The sequence below is a fragment of the Podarcis melisellensis genome (assembly GCF_964234715.1).
Source record: "Podarcis melisellensis genome assembly, chromosome: 3".
NCBI lineage: Eukaryota > Metazoa > Chordata > Lepidosauria > Squamata > Lacertidae > Podarcis > Podarcis melisellensis.
In genome coordinates, this window is record NC_138530.1 from 3,285,480 (window position 1) to 3,306,671 (window position 21,192).

The window sequence follows — 21,192 nt, forward strand, 5'->3', positions numbered from 1 at the left end:
TTGTTGTTTAGTTGTTCAGTTGTGTCCGACTCTTCATAACCCCACAGACCAGAGCAGGCCAGGCACTCCTGTCTTCCACTGCCTCCCGCAGTTTGGTCAAACTCATGTCCGTAGCTTCACTGTCAACCATCTCGTCCTCTGTCGTCCCCTTCTCCTTGTGCCCTCCATCTTTCCCAACATCAAGGTCTTTTCCAGGGAGTCTTCTCTTCTCATGAGGTGGCCAAAGTCTTGGAGCCTGAGCTTCAGGATCTGTCCTTCCAGTGAGCACTCAGGGCTGATTTCCTTCAGAATCGAGAGGTTTGATCTTCTTGCAATCCATGGGAGTCTCAAGAGTCTCCTCCAGCACCATAATTCAAAAGCATCAATTCTTCGGCAATCAGCCTTCTTTATGGCCCAGCTCTCCCTTCCATATATCACTACTTGGAAAACCATAGCTTTAACTATACGGACCTTTGTCGGCAAGGTGATACCTTTCAGTATAATGGAAGATAAATAAACTGTTGGATTCTGGCAGTCAACCCTGCATATTATTTGAAATCTCAGCGGGGCTGCGTGCTTAGACCTTGGGCAAACCATCTTCAGATGGTTGTGATTGTTCCACACAGTTCTCTGGCTGGACCCTGAGTTTCTCACTGCCTAACAGCCCTAAACCTCAGTGGGGTTGTTAGGGTAAGATGAGTTGCCCAGTGCGCACAGCACTTTGTATGCTGACATGATAGAGAATAAGTTCCCAATGTGGTGACTGCAGTGTGCATGTGCCAGATTTGGTAGGACTTGGACCTGTTCTGTCCTCTCCTGTAGGGTAAGAAAATTCCCGCATTGCAGGGGGTTGGACTAAATGATGCTTGGGATCTCTTTCGACTCCACAGTTCCATGATTCTATTAAAAGCATCCTCTTCCACATATTGAATGAGAATTCCACAGGAGCGGCAAGGATCCTAATTGCTAAAAATTGGGGGAAAAGAAACTGTGCCAGCAAAAAAGGAATGGCAAGATAAACTGTTAGAGTATATTGAACTGGCTAGATTAACAGAGGCAATTAGAGATCACACCAGACAAGAGTTTCAAAAAGCAGGGGGGAAATGCAGAGAATACTTCACAAAACAGAGCCCTAAAATACATACCTGGACTTGTTTCGATTAATGTCTGCAGCAGACTTTGTTATAATTAGAAAAAGCTTAATAATTATTCATAAAGGAAACAGTTTATAAGAAGTAAACAAGGAGACCAGATACAGAATAAAAGAAGTCTTTTATTTGGTTGTTTGTATTTTTGTATGTTATGCTCACTGTATGTTATGTTCATTTTTAATGAGGGTGGATTTGTGTATTGGGGGGTTGTGTTATGTTGTAAATAAAATTCCGATAAAAATTATTTTGAGAGAGAGAGAGAATTGCAGCAGCAAAGGCACAGAAAAGGGTAATAGGATGCCCTTTTCATTGACCGCCACTTTTTGCCTGATGCTCGAGTGTGCGTCACTCAGAGAGGCGAATATACCTAACTCTCAGCTAAGTCTGCATTTTGCTGAGCCGCAAGATTCTGAGACCTTGGATGAGCAGTGCATGAACGCAACTCAAGGCAGGCATAGCTTGAGCCTCCCCAGGAGCGATGGTTTGCTTGGAGGGTTTGTCGTGACCCAGCAGGGACCCTGAAATTTTGGCGGCTGTACTTTGCAGAGGCAGCCTGACCGACGGGAGTGCAGTCCAGTGGTCAACATTGCAGTGCCCGTTCTCCTTCCTGCATAAAAACCCCAGGGAATGGATTTCAGGGCATATGATACAAATGAGGAACCTGCAGCCTTTTCCTCTTCCAGAGCTACAATGCCCAGAGCTCCCTGGGAAAAGAGATGAATTGCTCAACATCTCTAGGAATTGTAGCTCTGGGAAGAGAATGGGTGGTGGTGGTAATCTCCTAACAACTCTTAATGAACTACAGCTCCCCGATGAGGTTGAGTGTTGGAAAATCCAGTATGGACAAAAGGAAGTACTTCACACAAGCCTGGGCAGTGTGTGTGGAGGTCCTGGGCTGCCCAGAAGAGAATACAGTGGTACCTCAGGTTAAGTACTTAATTCGTTCCGGAGGTCCGTTCTTAACCTGAAACTGTTCTTAACCTGAAGCACCACTTTAGCTAATGGGGCCTCCCGCTGCTGCCGCGCCACCAGAGCCTGATTTCTGTTCTCATCCTGAAGCAAAGTTCTTAACCTAAAGCACTATTTCTGAGTTAGCAGAGTTTGTAACCTGAAGCGTATGTAACCTGAGGTACCACTGTACAGCCCGCCCACCCCCAGCCTCGCTGGTGTGGTCCAAAGGAAAGCAGAGCAATACATTGGGCACCAGCTTGGCTGCAGGAGTTGCCAGAAGGAGGCCATCCAACCGCCTTAGGGACTACACTCCAGATTTGTGTAGGGTTTACTCCTTAGCAACAACAAACAAACCTATGGTCACGTAAAGCATACTCAATAAACACATGAGACGTAACCGGCTGTCTTCTTAGATAAATAAGATATACTATTCATAGTATCAAATGGTAAGTTTCAGCAGAAGTAACTCATAAAGTCCAACAAACGGACAAAGCAGAAGACCCAGTGGATCAGATCATTCTATCATCAGTTCATGCATAAGGTCCATCCGTGTAATGGTGTCTGTTCCACCTGCCTGTTCATAAAGTCCAAACCATCCACATGAAAGGTTGGTAAAGGTAAAGGGACGCCTGACCATTAGGTCCAGTCGTGGCCAACTTTGGGGTTGCGGTGCTCATCTTACTTTATTGACCGAGGGAGCCGGCGTACAGCTTCCGAGTCATGTGGCCAGCATGACTAAGCCGCTTCTGGCAAACCAGAGCAGCGCACGGAAACGCCGTTTACCTTCCCTCCAGAGCGTTACCTATTTATCTACTCGCACTTTGACGTGCTTTCGAACTGCTAGGTTGGCAGGAGCATGGACTGAGCAACAGGAGCTCACCCCGTTGCAGGGATTCGAACCGCCGACCTTCTGATCGGCAAGTCCTAGGCTCTGTGGTTTAACCCACAGCGCCACCCGCATCCCTTTTGAAAGGTTGTTACAGTCCCACAAAACCCTTTCACAAAGCCTTCTGCTTTGTTCGTTTGTCGAACTTTATGAGTTACTTCTGTTGAAATTTACCATTTGATACTATGAATAGTATATCTTATTTATCTAAGAACACAGCCAGTTACGTCTCATGTGTTTATTGGGTTTACTCCTTAACCTTTTCTCCTCTCAAATATATCCCTCAAGGCAGTGGGTACAGATTGTTCGTCAGGGTTTACTCCTGAAGCCTTTCTCACTGACGCAAGGCAGTGGAAGCTTAACCCCAGAGTTTTCCTTTCCCTAGATGGGCTCCCTTTCCAGGTGGACATGCCCCACCTGCCCCTCGCTTCCCTGTACAGTGCAGGTGCAGAAACCACCTCCTTGACTATTGTACCCACTCTCGGTCTCATCCACTCAACCTGGCGTAGCCTGTCTTTGCACGCAGGCAAAGCCCCCAACTCACCAAGGGCTTCAGATCCATCGGTTGCGTGCACCTGGTTTAGCCAGCCAGTCGAAGCCGTAGTACTGTATTTTTCGCTCTATAAGAAGCACTTTTTCCCTCCTAAAAAGTAAGGGGAAATGTGTGTGCGTCTTATGGAGCGAATGCAGGCTGCGCGGCTAAGCCAGAAGCCAGAACAGCTAGAGTTTGGATTTGATATCCTGCTTTATCACTCCCCTTCAGGAGTCTCAAAGCGGCTAACATTCTCCTTTCCCTTCCTCACCCACAACAAACACTCTGTGAGGTGAGTGGGGCTGAGAGACTTCAGAGAAGTGTGACTGGCCCAAGGTCACCCAGCAGCTGCATGTGGAGGAGCGAGGAATCAAACCTGGTTCACCAGATTACGAGTCTACCGCTTCTTTACCACTACACCACGCTGCTCTTCTGGCTTCGGAGATAGCCACGCAAAGCCTCTTGAATGCAGCAGGAGCACTCCTGCCTCTTCGCTCAAGAGGCTTTGCATTGCTTTCTTGTTTCTTGTTTTCCTCCTCTAAAAACTAGGTGCGTCTTAAAGTCGGGTGCATCTTATAGAGCGAAAAATACAGTAAACTATGGAGGAGGCAGTGATGGCCACCAACTTGGATGACTTTAGAAGAGGATTAGACAGATTCACGGAGGAGGAGGAGACTATGGGTGGCTGCTAGCCAGGATGAAAACTACAGGAGGGGAGAGCTGGCCATGAGGTCAAATCCTTCCTGCCGTGGGCCTGATCCTTCTAATGTTCTTAGAATTCTTTGGTGGGAATGCATTTGCTGTAATGGGTGTTGTGAATGCGGCCTAAGAGGGAGGAAGCCGAGAGTTCATTGCCACACCTTGGGCTTGTAACTAAGATGGAAGTTCGGGGCTGGCTGAAGGTGGGCCGAGTTTGGCGAGGCAGCGCCCTCTCTGCCCTGACCGATCGGCCTCCGCCGGGATAAAGCTGTCGAACAAACTTCCCGCGAGTGGTCCTGGAAGCCTCTGTGCTGCTTTCAGCCCGGCAGGGGGGTGTGCAGCTGTTGTTTATCCTGTAATGGTTCTGCCTCTCCGCTGGACGCTAACGGAGAGCCGCCGTTCCTCGCAAGCGGGGCTTAGCCAAGATTTGAGCGCGGCAGGATCTGATTAAGGAGCAGAGGAGGGGAATAGGAGGGAGGGAAGGAGCCTTTGTGGGAGACAATTGTGTTTTGCAAATCCCCTTCCTACGCAAGGAGTGGGGGGAGAAATTAATTGTGGCCTCCGAATGCAGAAGTGCTTCTGGAGTGGAGATAAAGGATGAGCTGTGTGGGCTCCGGAGAGGCCAGCCCGCGCTCGGGACTGCGACCGAGCCTCTTCAGTCCTCCGTAATGATCTGGGCTCCTTCCACAGATTTACCACTCCTTCGCTTTTGTTCAAAAAACGAGAGGTGAATCCGGGTTCAAGTCTCTCCCTCTCCCCCCGCCCGGTTCATTTCATTTCCCCTAGCCTCAGTGGAAGCCTGGAATGTGCATTCGGATGTTTTGAAGTTAAAAAAGAGGGCACCTTTTCTTGCAAACGGAAGGCGGGTGGGTGTTTTTGCATGTGGAAGCCTGAGCTGTGGTAGGGCGCGTTTTTCTAGGCACAGAAAGCCACAGGTTCAGTTCCCAGTTTTAAAAGATCTCGGGGGGCAGGGCAGATCTGGGGAGCGCCTCTGCCAGTCAGAGTAGAGCTGCGTGCACCCCCACTTGGCACCTTCCAGCTGTTTGGCACTACAACTCCCATCAGCCCCAGCCAGCCCTGTTGTGGTCCGAAACAGCTGGAAGGCAGCAGGCTAGAGAAGACTGGAGTGCCGTAGAATCGTTGCAAGGGACCCCGTGGGTCATCTAATCCAACCCCCTGCTATGCAGTAGGCATTACTAAGTTGGATTTGCACATTGAGAGCAGCAATGGAAGAGGTCAGATGGGCCAGATGCCATGTTGATTCCAAACTGGCTTATCTTCAGCTTGAGGAAATAATCTCAAGTAAGTTGGAATGGTCTCTATCAGGCATAAGAAATTCGGCCCTCCAGATGTTTTGGGACCACAAGTCCCATCATCCCTGACCACTGGTCTTGCTAGCTAGGGGTGATGGGAGTTGTAGTCCCAAAACATCTCGAGGGCTGAGTTTGCCTATGCCTGGTCTTTGTGGAACATCTCTTGGGACACCCTCTATGCAAGTTGGGATACTGTCACAGAGCATGCCTGTTAGTACACCACACAGTTCAAAGTTGGAATTACCTCTTTATTGGCAAAAACACCATCTCCGCAGACTCGGCTAAGGGTCAGACCTAATGAGCACAGCAGCTCATTCCCTGTGGGTCTTGCTCCCTGAAATCAGTTGCCGAGACTGAATGTCCCCTCCTCCCCACAGCCGTCTAAGTCTCCTCCTCTCCAGGGCTTTTTCCAAGCAAGTGGAGACTGGGCCTGCATGAAGCCAACCCCTCCTCTGCCCTTTTCATGCCTCTTCTGGCACTGGGAGATGGGTGCAAGGGAGCTTGTTGCGGAAGGAGGGGGAGACCCCTGTGACTCTTTCCCCGCCTGACTCATCTCTTCCCCTTCGTCTGCCTCCTCTCCTGCTTCTTCTTCTGCCTCTGATTCTGAACTTCTCTCTGCCACCGACTCTCCCAGCTCACTAAGCCCTGTTACTGTCGGAATCTGCGTTCGACCGAGCTGATAAAGCTCATCCTTCTCCGGCCGAGTCCTTCGGAATCGCCCTCCGACGATAATTAACGACCTGAGCCTTTGATAGGGCTCCAGGCACATCCCCCATTCAGCAGAGAATCAAAGCAGCACGCGGAAGCGATGAGATTTATGGCTACATCGCTGTGGTTTATTTCTTACTACGCAGACAGAAAACACATCCTCTCTCTGTGAAAGGCAGAGAGCAACTGAACAACAAAGGAACAGGAAACCAGTACGTCACATCCGCCTCCCGTGAGACTTCCAACAGTATGGAATGTCTCTGGAATGTAAACAGAGTCTTGTGACTCTAAGCAAACAGTGGCAAACAGAAACTAACAGTTACCCCTTCTGCTTCCGACATCTCCTTTCCCCAGTCTTCTCCCTCTGACTGCTCATCACTGTCCCGCCACCACTCCCCGGGCTCTGATCCTTCTTCCCTTGGTGCTTCCCCCACCAGCTCCTCCCACCATTCCTCTGCGTCCAACCAGTCCATGACGGATACCCTCCGTGGAGCATCTTTTCTTCCACAGACTCCTTGCACTGACCCATTTCCCCACTTTTGCTTACAGGTGTGGGCACCAGGGACTACTACAGGAAGATCGGCTACGAACTGGAGGGGCCCTACATGGTGAAAAGGCTGGACTGAGAGAGACGGGCGGAGCTAGGAGCATTCAAGGCTGTGTCTTTGAACCTCGGTCCTCTTGAGGCCTCCAGGCAGAAGGGGAACGGCAACCTCCTGCTGCAAAAGCCTAGTCTCCGGGAATACAGCCGCCTGCAATTTGAAACCTGCCTTTTTGCACTCAGCGGTGTCCCATTTTACACCGGGACTGTCCCCCCCCCCCCAATTTCTAATGAACAATCACCCTTTTTAAAACGATTCTATGGTTTGTATTGGTTTTCATACACCAGCACCTGCTTTTATCAGCAGGGGCCTTCAAGAGGACTAGAACCTTGAGGTGGAGATCTTTTATCAACTTGCCTTGGGCTGAAGAGTGCGTACATTCGCCTTTTTTTTTTTCCTCTGCCAGGGAGGACTTAAGAGGATAATTTTGCTTGCGGGCACCTTGCTCTCTTGAAGCTGTTTGCATCTGATTGGCTTTCAACCCTGCCTCTTGTCCAAAACTCCAGGTTGCAAAACTCATCTGCCCTCTCTGCATTGTGGGAGCTTAAGACCACTCTGGGTTGTTGATTTTCGAGGATTCTGCCCAGTTTTAGCAGTTTGGCTTCTTTTGTTTCAACACGCTTGTCAGTGGCACATCTTTGCCTTGCAAGGAGAGAAAGAGGCAGCAATTGTAACATGTGCTGCTTTCAGAATCCCACAGTGCAGAAAATACGCAAACAGTGCCAATGTCGGTCGTGGTGTCAATATCTGCAGCCTCTTCCATCAGAGGAGAGTCAGCATTATTTTACATATGTCCCCCCCCCCTCCTCAGGGGGCAGGGACACCAAAGAGGAGGGGATCCTAGATCCAAATGCAATAGCCTCTCCTGGGTGATGTAAGCTATATTTTTTTCATGTTTGCAAAAGAGCAGGACTGCTTTGTCCTCGTGCACTTAGAGCAGAGGCAGGGCCCCTCCAGATTTTGTTGGGCTCAAACTCCCATCAATTACGGCTGGTGGGAGTTGTAGTGCAGCAGGTCTCTCCCCCGCCGCCCTTGGGTTGACGCTAAGGTTCTCTGTGGTTTGCATTCATAGACGCCACCAAAGATGGAGATCGGAGAGCCAGCTTGTGAAAGATCTGCAACCTCTGCAGCGCTCCTGCTAATAAATACCTAGGTGTTTGTTTTTTGCTGTTTGGCTGTGTCTTTACAAACTGGGAGTTGGGGATTTCATCTACAGGGGCCAGGATTTCACCCCAATCTCTGTGCACGAGGCAAAAACGGGTGTGCTTTTTCCTACTTTCGCTGGGGAGAGGGGCATTTCACAAGATGCTGTGCCTCTGTGTTAAAGGGCCTTTTGCAACATCTGTTAAAGCTTCATGAACTAAGAAGAAAAAGAAGAAGTTTTATTTATAACCCGCCTTCCCCAGCCAAGACCGGGCTCAGGGCAGCTAACACCAGGTATAAAAACAATTGATTAAAATACAACTTAAAAACAAGATTAAAATACAACATTAAAATGCAGCCTCATTTCAGTAGGAACGCAAATCAAAAACTTTTGGGGGATGAAAACGTCAAATCTTTACCAAGGCCAACTATCCAGACTGGTCCTAGGTGGGCCAGAAAAAAGCCAGGGAAGTCCCCAAATTGGGGTTCCATCACAGAAGGAGAAAGGAAAGAGAGGAAGGGGATCAAGTTGATTCCAAGCCAAAGGCCAGGTGGAACAACTCTGTCTTACAGGCCCTGCGGAAAGAAATCAGATCCTGCAGGGCCCTGGTCTCATGAGACAGAGCATTCCACCAGGCTGGAGCCAGTGTTGAAAAGGCCTGGCTCTGGTTGAGGCTAATCTGACTTCCTTAGGGCCCGGGACCTCTAGGATGTTGCTATTTATGGACCTTGAGGCTCTCCGTGGGGCATATCGGGAGAGGCGGTCCCGTAGGTACGAGGGTCCTAGGCCCTCCACTGAACTGCCTCCACTGAAAGCACAGCTTGGTTGGAACCAAGACATCGGGAGAGGTGGGTGAGGAAGCCGGGGGGGGGGGGAGTTACTGGAAGCCACAGGACAGGAGAGGAGAGATTCTCTTGTGCTCAGGTCCTGTGTCCTGGTTCCCCTCATGCATCTGGTTAGCCACTGTGAGAACAGCATGCTGGACAAGAGGGACCGTTGACCTGACCTGGCGGAGTCATTTTATGTACTCATGTCCAGCATCTGGCTTGCACGGAAAAACGTCCTGCTCCCATTCCAGCTGGCAACACTAGAGAAAGCCTTGTCTCTCTGTGCATGGGGCATCGGGAGAGATCTTTCCAATTGGAGGGAGACAACGGACAGCTCAAAGGTCTGATTTGATCCGAGTCAAACTTGAACCCGCACAATACTTGCTGTATCGAAGTGCCTCGCAACCCCGAGCCCTGTTCTTGAAAGGGTCGTGGGGTGGATAATGCTTTTAGTGGCCACCGGGTCCCTAAAATTATTGCCTTCCCTCTTAAAGACTAATCCCCGGTCACACATTGCATCTTTGCCTCTACCTGCACCGCCCCCTTTCTTTAGGGGTGATCCCCCTCCTCGTGCCCCCTTAACCCCCCATAGCTGCCTCTTAACAAAGGAAAGAGCTTTGTTTGAGCAGCAACAAACGCGGAGGCCTTGACCTGTTTGACTTGGAGAAGGAAACAGCAGCAGGGAAACGGTCCCCTTCCTTCTCCGCAAAATGTCAAGGTTGCTGTTTCGGGCCGCCAGGGCAATGGAGCGTGGTATCTCATTTGAGGGGGGGTCAGAGGTGGCTCTCTCTGCCTCTTGCTCTGCTTTGATGGAATCAAACACATGGAAACAAAGCAGTTGCCCTCAGCACAAGCACAAAAGAGAGAGCACGAGACGCGCCCCACTAGATCACGCCATTGTCCCATCTAGGCCACCGTCTCTTCCTATCAGTGGCCAACCGGGTGCCCCCAAGCAAATCCTGCAAGCAGGTTCTGAGGGCAACATCCACTCTCTCCCCTTGTGGTTCCCAGCAAGTGGCTTTCAGAAGCGTATTGCCACTGTGGCTGGTTGCCATAGATAGCCTTCTCAGGCCAGGTTGGAGCCTGGGCTGGGCCAGTTGTTGACCTCAGGTTCTCCACCCATGATATAAATCTTAATTTTGGGTTGAGTCCCAGGTTTTCTGTGAATGCAACTCCACTGAAGTGTTCCTTCAACTGCAGGGAGTGTGGTGGTTATTTATAGCTTTGTTGTTGTTTAGTCATGTCCGTCTCTTCGTGACCCCCTGGACCAGAGCACGCCAGGCACTCCTGTTTTCCACTGCCTCCCGCAGTTTGGTCAAACTCATGTTCATAGCTTTGAGAACACTGTCCCACCATCTCGTCCTCTGTCGTCCCCTTCTCCTTCTGCCCTCCATCTTTCCCAACATCAGGGTCTTTGCCAGGGAGCCTTCTCTTCTCATGAGGTGGCCAAAGTCTTGGAGCCTCAGCTTCAGGATCTGTCTTTCCAGTGAGCACTCAGGGCTGATTTCCTTCAGAATGGAGAGGTTTGATCTTCTTGCAGTCCATGGGACTCTCAAGAGTCTCCTCCAGCACCATAACTCAAAAGCATCAATTCTTCGGCGATCATTCTCATCCCAAAAACTGTTGGGATACTGCCAGGGAGACAAAGGCCATCACTGCCTCCACGTCGTCTCCGGACGATCTGTTGATGTCCCGTAGTCATGCAGTATCAGCAAATTAGCGGCACCAAGCCTCAGAAATAGAATGCCACATTCCTGGGCTGGTGCACACTCTTTCAGCAGAATTCACACAGCAAAAGTTGCACTCAGGAGAGTATCATTTAGAATGTTTATTCAGCGTTGGTCAGAACAAAGAAAAACATGACCGACTGCTATCGTGTTCTGGCGCAGAGAGAGAAAACAAAAGCAATAGCAAACTTAAACATCCTGAGAAACAGGAAACACGCAGACTCTGACTCATACAGCCTGCTCCCTTTTAAGGTGGAACGGAAATATCCTAACATCCTCCCCCTTTCCGTGTAACCTGTAGTACCTGTGGTTCACCCAATTGCAACTTCTGTACGTAAACCTTAAGTTGTTCTCTGTTAACAACCTTAGACAATAGATCAGCAGGAATTTCATTTCCTGGCATGTAGGACACCTGAATCAGTCCTTTCTGAATACACTCTCTTGCACGGTGTAGCTTAATCTGCAAGTACTTGGTTCTTTGCTTGCAACTCTCTGAGTTCAGCAAAGCCAAACTGGATCTATTGTCTTGATATACCTGTATAGGACATTTCACAGAAACCCCAATGTCCTTAAACAGTTGCATCAACCATTCACAATCCATGAGTGAAAAGGACAGAGCATTGAGTTCTGCTTCACAGGAACTTAGGCTCACTGTTGTCTGCTTTTTGCACAACCAGTCAAACAGACAGTGGTTGTACATGTAGCACACTCCAGAAGTGCTTGTACCATCTGTGGTGTCACTTCCAAAACTTGCATCTGCAGAGATTTCAAGACCTCCAGTCTTCTGACTGGTGAACCTCAGCCTGTAGTGCATAGTCCCTTTCAGATAGCGGGCTATGCGCTTCAGAGCTTTCCAATCCTGAACAGTAGGATTGTTAGCATGTCTGCTAAGCAGGTTAGTGCTTACAGCAATGTCAGGTCTTGAGCATCTAGCAATGAAATTCAACTTGCCTAGAATGCATCTGTACAGCGTAGTGTCAGAGAACGCTTCAGCAGTACTATCTACCTGGTAGCCTGTCACCATCGGTGTGTCTGCTGGGTTTGCATCAACCAAATTCAACCTGGTTAATACATCAGCAATTTTCTGTGTTTGGTGCACCAGAAAATTACCTGCTTGGTCCCTCTCCACCTGCAGAGAAAGATAGTTGGATACCTCACCAAGATCCTTCATGTCAAAGTGCTCCTTCAGCTGAGCTAGGGTGCTTTGGTAAAAAGCCTGATTCTTCCAAAACATCAGAAGATCATCAACAAAACATAAACAATACAGTTTGTTTTGTCCCTCCTCCTTGACAAACACACATGGATCAGCTTTGCCCTGGTGAAAACCTAGAGAAAGCAACGTTTCAGTGAGTTTTGTGTTCCAACACCTGGCACTCTGCTTGAGACCATATAAGGATTTCCGCAGTTTACAGACCATTCCCTTCTGTATCTGCATTCCATCAGGTGGAAGCATATACAGCTCCTCCCCCAAAATCCCGTACAAAAAAGCTGTATTAATATCATGGTGAGAAACATGCAGTTTCTCCTCTGCAGCTATCTTGAGCATCAGCCGAATGCTCTCATACTTGACGGTGGGTGAGTAGGTCTCGTGGTAATCCTGTCCTGGTACCTGTGAAAAACCTCTGGCAACCAACCTGGCTTTGTGTCTGACAACCTTGCCATTCTGGTCTGTCTTGGCCTTGAAGACCCATTTGCTGCCAACCAGTCTCATTCCTGGGACTACCGGTACCAATTTCCAAGTTTGGTTCCTGTTCAAGGAATCAACTTCAGCCTTCATGGCATTAAGCCAAGGCTCAGCATCTTTAGAGGTCAACTCCTGAACCTCTTTGAAGCTTGAAGGTTCCCACACCTTCTCTGAGCTACTAAGAACAGCAGTTGCCATCTTAGCAAACTCATCAGCAAACCTCTTTGGAGGTCTGCCTTTGGTGGCCCTCTCAGATCTGCGAACCAGACGTAAGTCTTCTGGACTCATCTCCTCCTTCTTAGGAGAAAAGTGACCAATGGTGAACAGTGGTTCTTCCAGTTCATTGTCAGACGCATCAGATGGTCTGACTGAGGCCTTTGCGCTCTTGTAGTCTGCTGTGTCATCACTGTCACTGACAGCAGCAGCAGCGCCACCAACTGAACTGGAATCCGAACTCTGATCATCATCATCATCCTCATCCTCAGCTTTCTCAACATCATCTGTCTTTTTCCCATCACCTTCATCCTCCTCTGGGTAACTCTGGAAAATTCCCACATTTTCCCCCCACTTAGGATTGTACTCAACACTCTTGGTGAACTTAATGGACTTAGAGTTAGTCATCCACACCCTGTATGCACCTTTCTCGTACCCCATGAACAAACCATGTGCCCCACGCTTCCCAAGCTTGTTGTTTTGTGGGGAGTGTACCCACATGTCAGAACCGAAGATTCTCATGTGCTTGACGTTCGGTTTCTTACCAAACATCTTTTCGTACGGAGTGCAACCTATGGGTGATGACAGTCTGCGATTAACGGTATAAACTACCGTCGACAGAGCTTCCCCCCAAAACTTCTCAGGGAGGTTGGCATCATGCAACAAGGTTTTTAGGCCTTGAAGCAACGTTTGATTTGCTCGCTCCGCAAGTCCATTCATCCATGGCGATCTAGGCGTTGACAAATCATGCTGGATTCCCTTCTCAGTCAGAAAAGCTTCAAACTGCTGAGAAGTGAACTCCCCGCCCCGATCGGTAAAAAGACAACCGATACTTTCACCACGAACATTCTGCAACCAAGCACAGAATGCCTTGAACTTAGGGAATGCTTGCGATTTCTGCTCAAGCATAAACACATGAATGTACCTAGAAAAAGAATCAATTAGAACCATGAAGTACCTTGCTCCTCCCAAAGAGGGCGCAAGTGGCCCTACCAGGTCTGCATGCACTAGCTGGTAGGGTTTGGAAGCCTGCCTGCTAGACTCCTTGCCTTTTGGAGCAACCTTCACCTTGTTCTCTGCACAAGATATACATTTCATGTGGTACTTACAAGGTTTGATGCTCAAACCTTCAACCAACCCTGGCATCTTGGCTAGCGCTTGCCAAGACATGTGACAAAATCTTCGATGTGCTTCATGAATACAACCTGCATGAAGAACCTTGTTAGTTTGGGCAACACAACAAGAATCAGCATTAGACACAACAGCATTGTCATCATAAGTTATACAGAATAAACCATCCATAAATTTTGCATGCAAAATGTCCTCTTTGCCTTTCCTGATGACACAGACGCTCCTCTTGAAGGAAATCTCAAAACCACGCCCAGTCAGCTGTGGGACGCTCAGCAGATTGTCCTTAGCTCCAGGTACATAAAGCACATTACTTATGGTTGTATGCAAACTTGCAAGTTTAACAGTCCCTTCTCCTGCAATTTGCAACGTCCTTCCATCAGCCAGGTGGATCTCTCCTTCTTGAGGTGTAAAGGAGATAAACAGGTGCCTATCCTTTGTTAAATGGCGCGTGCACCCTGAGTCCACAACAAACTTGGCTTTAGCCCTTGGAGTAGTCTTTGCAGCAACAAAACCTTGTTTTCCACCAGCGTGGGCTTTTGCAGCTTGCCCCCCTGCTCCTGGCCATGAGGCTTGCCTTTAGCCTTTGGTGAAGCTGTGCCAGCTAACAACGCTTTGTTTTCCACTGGCGTGGGCTCTTCACCCTCCCTCTGCTTCGGGCCATCTGCAGGCATCTGTCTTTGTTTACCTCTGGCCTTCCGGCCTCTGCAAAGACGATGACCTTGGCTCCCACGAGAAACAGAGCTCTCAGCTGCCGACTCCTTGGCTCCCCCTGGAGGCTGGAATGCTGCCTGGGCTGACATCACAGTCTGCTCCCCCTGCAGCTTGCAACTGGTGCCCTCAGCATCCCTGCATTCATTCGCATTCTGGGAAACAGCCAGGACCTCCGATGCATTCACACTCTGGGCATTCAGACTCTCAGCTGGGATGACTGGCAGATGAGCTCTCTTTAAAGCATTCCACATCTTACGTGCCGTCACGTTGCCAGCAAGCGTTTTTATTTCCTCCAGAGAGACGGACAAGACGATTATGTCAATGGCCCTCGAATTCTGGGCCTCCCATTTCTCTGTCAGAGGAACTGGGGGGGCTTGAGACACGGTTTGCCACACTCCGTACTGACGCAGCAAGCTCTCACACCATTTTGCCCAGGTCTGATAATTTCCCCCATTTAACTTAGGGCATTCAGCAGCTTCAGACACTTGGAAAAACTCCATTCCAGGTCTTTACGTGAGCCCGAGTCTCTTTCTTTACTTCAAAGACTCCTTATCTTGGCTCCCATTAATCACGAAGCCTCTTTGGCTTGGCTCCCAGGCTAATTAAGCCTTGCCGCGCGGCCCAACAGAAAAGCCTCCTCATTTTGCTTTTCACATACCTCAGCAGCAGTCTGTTGCATTTTCATTCTTACTCTCCTTTAAGTGCCGTGAATCTGGGCCCGAAACCTGTTGTTGGGATACTGCCAGGGAGACAAAGGCCATCACTGCCTCCACGTCGTCTCCGGACGATCTGTTGATGTCCCGTAGTCACGCAGTATCAGCAAATTAGCGGCACCAAGCCTCAGAAATAGAATGCCACATTCCTGGGCTGGTGCACACTCTTTCAGCAGAATTCACACAGCAAAAGTTGCACTCAGGAGAGTATCATTTAGAATGTTTATTCAGCGTTGGTCAGAACAAAGAAAAACATGACCGACTGCTATCGTGTTCTGGCGCAGAGAGAGAAAACGAAAGCAATAGCAAACTTAAACATCCTGAGAAACAGGAAACACGCAGACTCTGACTCATACAGCCTGCTCCCTTTTAAGGTGGAACGGAAATATCCTAACAAAAACGTGGTCAGACTTTCCAGAAAAGTGGTAAAGTGGTTGGTTGGGATCATGGGGGGGGGGGCGAATCACTTCCTGTTTTTTCTCTTGGGGTCCCTGCCAGGTCTCAATCGCACCAAGGGAAAGAGGTCTCTCGTTCTGAGGAAGGCAAGGCTTGATCTGATCTAGTGGTTCTCAAGCTTTTGCCCCACTTTCAGAATGAGAATCTGCTCACTCCACACGGAATGTTTCATTGATAAGAAATACATTGGGAAACAGAAACAGTGCACTGCAGCGCTTGATTTCTAACACAGAGCACAATTGCTTTATAATAGGCTCATGGGGCACCCAGAGAGCATGAAACAATGCAGCTATGTAATCCCTCCCAAAATACAATTAGAAACGAGCCTCTTACAAATGTACCTTAAGCAGGTATGCAAACTCACTGAGAGGTGTGAGCTTGCTTTGCCAGATAATCTCATTTGCATTAGGTCTCATATGAAAGTCAGCACAAAGAAGCCTTTCTCTTTTCTGATCTTTAGACTAGAATATACTGCACTGAAATGTTTAGATGTTTCTTCGATTGTCCTTGATTCTCCCCATCACACTTGCCGTCCTCTCCTGACCCACCTGTGTGGCGCGCTGCTCCCTTTGAGAACTACTGATCTAACCTTACAAATTTGACAGCTTGCACTTGGAAATTTTTTCTTGCATGTCTAGAATTTGTTCCTTGTGGTCTTTAAAGCACCCTGCAAACCAGCACAACAATTTTAAACAGGTGACTTCCAAGATGCTTGTCAAATTCTCTTGACCCTGCAGCTGCTGAGGGATTGCCATGAACACACACACACACACACACACACACACCCCTGCTTGCTGTTTCTTTTCTCCTATCAGGCCAGTCATTTGTTCTGGTGTCAGTAAACAGCAGGACCTGCCTCGGCTCTGCCACATAATAAGCAACCCTGAAGTGTAGAAAGGAGAAAATTAGCGTGAGCTCCTACTGGCCCAGTGGTACCCAGCTCTTGAAAACAGCAGCAGGGATCAGTCCCTGCACATCAGGCCCCCACAGAAGCAAGAAAAAAGGATGCCTGTCTGGACCATTGCAAGCGCCACCTGCCAGGTTTCACAAAACAGAAAGAGGTGTTTTCTGCCGGGTTTCTCTCTGGGTTGCCTCGCAGAGCTGTGAATGAAAAAGCCTCAGACAAGCCAGCGCTTGCCCATACCAACATTCTGGGCAATTTTGAAAGCAAGCAGGGCAGCTGAGATCTAAAACAAAAGGGCTTTGTGGGGGGGGAATTCCCTTGCGGGGTTCAAGCGCCAAAATCCCAGTTAGACTTTATTCCATGATTTAAAGAGTATGCAAGAGCTTTTCCATTAGGACACACACAATATGGAAAATTGTTGTTGTTGTCGTTTAGTCATGTCCGACTCTTCATGACCCCATGGACCACGCCAGGCACTCCAGTCTTCCACTGCCTCCCCCAGTTTGGTCAAACTCATGCTGGTAGCTTTGAGAACACTGTCCCACCATCTCGTCCTCTGTCGTCCCCTTCTCCTTGCGCCCTCCATCTTTCCCAACATCAGGGTCTTTTCCAGGGAGTCTTCTCTTCTCATGAGGTGGCCAAAGTCTTGGTCGCCTGGCCAGTGACACAGCAGGGAACCCCCCAATCGCAAGGGGCTGAGCGCGTAGAGGGGTCGTGAGAGCCTGCAGCCCCACCTCCTCCTTAAGGCGGAAGTGGCTCTTTGAAAAGCTACCAGCCAGTGGTGTAGCGTGGGTTGTCAGCACCCGGGGCAAGGCAAGTAATTTGCGCCCCCTAACCCGAGTGAGCCAGGTAGGGGCAGAGAGCTGCGAGTGCGAGCGCGCCCAGTGCGGCAGGCCCCCCCTGCACCCCCCACGCTACGCCACTGCTACCAGCCACAATGGCTCTGCTCTGCCTCTGCTGGCAAAGCCAGCAGTGCTTCTGAATATCTGTTGCTGGAAACAACAGGAGCGCAGAGATGCTCTTGTGCTCAAGTCCTGTTTGCAGGTTTCATTATACAGTGGAACCTCGGTTTTCGAACGTAATCCATTCCGGAAGGCCGTCCAACTTCTGAAACATTCGAAAACTGAAAGCGGGAACCTCAATTCAATAGGGAAACTCAAAACGGAAGCCGCGTAGGATGTTCAAGTTCTGAAAATTGGAGCATTTACTTCTGGGTTTTCGGCGTCCGGGAGCCAAAACGTTTGGAAACTGAGCCAGCTGTTCGAGAACCGGTGTTTGTATTCTGTTCTTAATTCATTATTATCTCCTTCCATGGTCAATCTGCCATTCCCCTCTTATCACTTGTACATTAAAATCTAAGCATCAAGTGCCATTTGGAACTGCTAAGCCGAGATGCGGGGGTCACTAGAAAGGTCACTTCTTCCTTCTCCTTCCCCCACAACAACAAATCGATAACTGAGGAACTTTTCTCCAAGAGAAGGACTCTTTTCTCCAACGGTACTTGCTGAGGTTGTGATTTGTGACGCTCAAACCACCTCCACCCTCTGCTTGCAGTCGCCAGGAGTGATGGTCTCACTGCCCAAGCAGCTTCCCACACCAGCCCTGTCCCCAAGTGGTGCAATATTCCAGGCGCTCACTCAGGTTTCGTTTCCTTGCAGCAAAGGTCAGCAGAGACTGTGGCGTCTTCGTGATATAATGGCACAGGTTCTCCCGTTTGTGCATGCTCCTGGAATTGCCCCTAAGCATGAAACGAATGCCCAGGTCTCTCTGCTGGCGCAGAGTGCATTTGCACAGTGAAAGCCAGTGCGCCATCTGCGCCCGTTCCTTGAGATGCCTAATTTGGTCACAGCCCCCCATCCTTTGGTTGCACTCCACTTGAATTACTGCAACACGCCCTACATAGGGCTGTGTTACAAGAAAATGATGTTGTTGTTGTTTAGTCGTTTAGTCATGTCTGACTCTTCGTGACCCCCTGGACCAGAGCACGCCAGGCACTCCTGTCTTCCACTGCCTCCCGCAGTTTGGTCATACTCATGCTGGTAGCTTCGAGAACACTGTCCCACCATCTCGTCCTCTGTCGTCCCCTTCATCGTTCTGCCCTCCATCTTTCCCAACCTCAGGGTCTTTTCCAGGGAGTCTTCTCTTCTCTTTTTTTTTTTAAAATAATTTTTTATTAAGGTTTTCACAAATTTTTAAGATAACAGACAAAACATAAAACATAAAAACATACATCGCATATAGTTTCAAATCTTAATTTCTTATAACTTACTTTCTCGACTTCCTCATGCCTCCCCTTTTTGTATTCTCATGTCTAATTAATTAATCAGCAAATCCCTCCCTTACTTTCAACTTAATTTCGTTAACCCTCATTTTCTTTTATCATAACCATTATCGCTATTTAACCCCTAATTTTCTCATCCAGTGTCAATCTAACATTCACTAATTTTTGAGTATTTCTTTAGATAGTCTTTAAATTTTTTCCAATCCTCTTCCGCCGTTTCTCTTCCCTGGTCTCAGATTCTGCTCATCATCTCCGCCAAAGCCATATAGTCCATCACCTTCATCTGCCATTCTTCCACGGTGGGTAGATCTTGTGTCTTCCAGTACTTTGCAATAAGTATTCTTGCTGCTGTTGTAGCATACATAAAGAATGTTCTATCCTTCTTTGACACCAATTGGCCGACTATGCCCAGGAGAAAGGCCTCTGGTTTCTCATGGAAAGTATACTTAAGTATCTTTTTTAGTTCATTATAGATCATTTCCCAGAAAGCCTTAATCCTTGGGCACGTCCACCAAAGATGAAAGAATGTTCCTTCAGTTTCTTTGCATTTCCAACATTTATTATCGGGCAAATGATAGATTTTTGCAAGTTTGACTGGGGTCATGTACCACCTGTAAATCATTTTCATTATATTTTATATTACATGCTGTAAATTTCATCCCGGTGGTCCATAACTTTTCCCAGTCAACAAACATAATGTCATGACCAATGTCTTGTGCCCACTTAATCATTGCAGACTTAACCGTTTCGTCTTGTGTATTCCATTTCAACAGCAAATTATACATTCTTGACAAATTCTTAGTACTGGGCTCTAACAATTCAGTCTCTAGTTTTGATTTTTCCACCTGGAAGCCAATTTTCCTGTCCATTTTAAAGACTTCCATTATCTGGCAATAATGAAGCCAATCTCTCACTTTCCCTTTTAACTTCTCAAAACTTTGCAATTTCAATCTGTCTCCCTCTTGCTCCAAAATTTCCCAATATCTCGGCCAGTTAACTTCCATATTAAGTTTTTTAACAGCTTTTGCTTCCATTGACGACAACCACCTTGGAGTTTTACTTTCCAACAAGTCTTTATATCTAGTCCAGACATTAAATAATGCTTTCCTGACAATGTGGTTTTTAAAACCCTTATGAGCTTTAACCTTGTCATACCACAAATAAGCATGCCACCCATAAAAGTTGTTAAAACCTTCTAAATCCAAAATGTCTGTGTTCTCAAGAAGTAGCCAGTCTTTCAACCAGCAGAAAGCTGCTGATTCATAATAAAGTTTAAGGTCTGGCAGGGCAAATCCACCCCTTTCTTTAGCATCAGTTAAAATCTTAAATTTAATTCTAGGCTTCTTGCCCTGCCAGACAAATTTGGAAATATCTTTCTGCCACTTCTTGAAACAGTCCATCTTATCCAGTATCTGTAATGTTTGAAACAAAAACAACATTCTAGGCAATACATTCATTTTTATAACTGCAATTCAACCCAACAAGGAAAGCTTCATATTTGACCAAATTTCTAAATCTTTTTTTACTTCCATCCAAGTTTTCTCATAATTATCTTTAAATAAATTCAAATTTTTAGATGTCATATTTATCCCCAAATATTTTACTTTCTTAACCACATTTAACCCTGTCTCATTCTGTAGCCTTTCTATTTCCACTGTTGTTAAATTTTTCTCCAAAACCTTCGTTTTAAACTTATTCAATTTGAATCCTGCTACATGACCAAATTCTTGAATTAATTCTAAAACTCTTTTAGTACTAGATTCAGGCTCTTGTAGTGTAAGTACTAAGTCATCCGCAAATGCTCTCAATTTATATTGTTTCACTCCAACCTGTATTCCTTTAACCAACTGGTCCTTCCTAATCATGTTCAACAAAACCTCCAGGACCGATATAAAAAGTAATGGAGAGATTGGGCATCCCTGACGTGTCCCTTTTTCTATAGTAAATTCTTCTGTAACTACATTATTTACAATTAGTTTTGCTTTTTGTTCAGAATATATCGCACCTATACCATTTTCAAATCCTTGACCTACCCCCATCCCCCGGAGATTTTTCATCATAAAACTCCAAGAAATATTATCAAAGGCTTTCTCAGCGTCCACAAATATCAATACTGCTTTAGTAGTGATGTTCACTTCTAGCATTTCCAAAATATCAATTATGTTCCTTACATTCTCTGATAGATGTCTTCTCGGGAGAAAGCCTGCTTGGTCCCTATGAATCACCTCCGTCAGAACAACTTTCAGCCTTTTAGCCAAAATGTCAGCAAAAATTTTGTAATCCACATTTAATAAGGAGATAGGGCGGTCTTCTCTTCTCATGAGGTGGCCAAAGTCTTGGAGCCTCAGCTTCACGATCTGTCCTTCCAGTGAGCACTCAGGGCTGATTTCCTTAAGGATGGAGAGGTTTGATCTTCTTGCAGCCCATGGGACTCTCAAGAGTCTCCTCCAGCACCACAATTCAAATACCTGCTCCTTTTCCCTTGTGGGGTATCCAAGAGTCCTTTTGTAGGTTCTCTATCGGTAGGAGAAAATAACAGAGGCCAACCAGAGAATATTGAGAAGCAAAGCAGCTAGTAAG

General features: G+C 47.6%; 1 protein-coding gene and 1 long non-coding RNA gene across 2 annotated transcripts in view; one reads left to right on the plus strand and one right to left on the minus strand.

The window, feature by feature from the left end:
• Window positions 1-7,984, plus strand: part of ELP3 (elongator acetyltransferase complex subunit 3) — a 125,035-nt gene extending 117,051 nt beyond the window's left edge. Inside the window, exon 15 of the mRNA XM_081904108.1 lies at window positions 6,769-7,984. Within this exon, the coding sequence (XP_081760234.1) occupies window positions 6,769-6,845 (77 nt within the window). The 3' untranslated portion in view covers window positions 6,846-7,984. The remainder of the gene's footprint in view (window positions 1-6,768) is intronic.
• The window catches only part of LOC309366014, a 343,316-nt gene that overhangs the window by 16,890 nt on the left and 305,234 nt on the right, over window positions 1-21,192 (minus strand). The gene's annotated exons all lie outside the window — the stretch shown is intronic.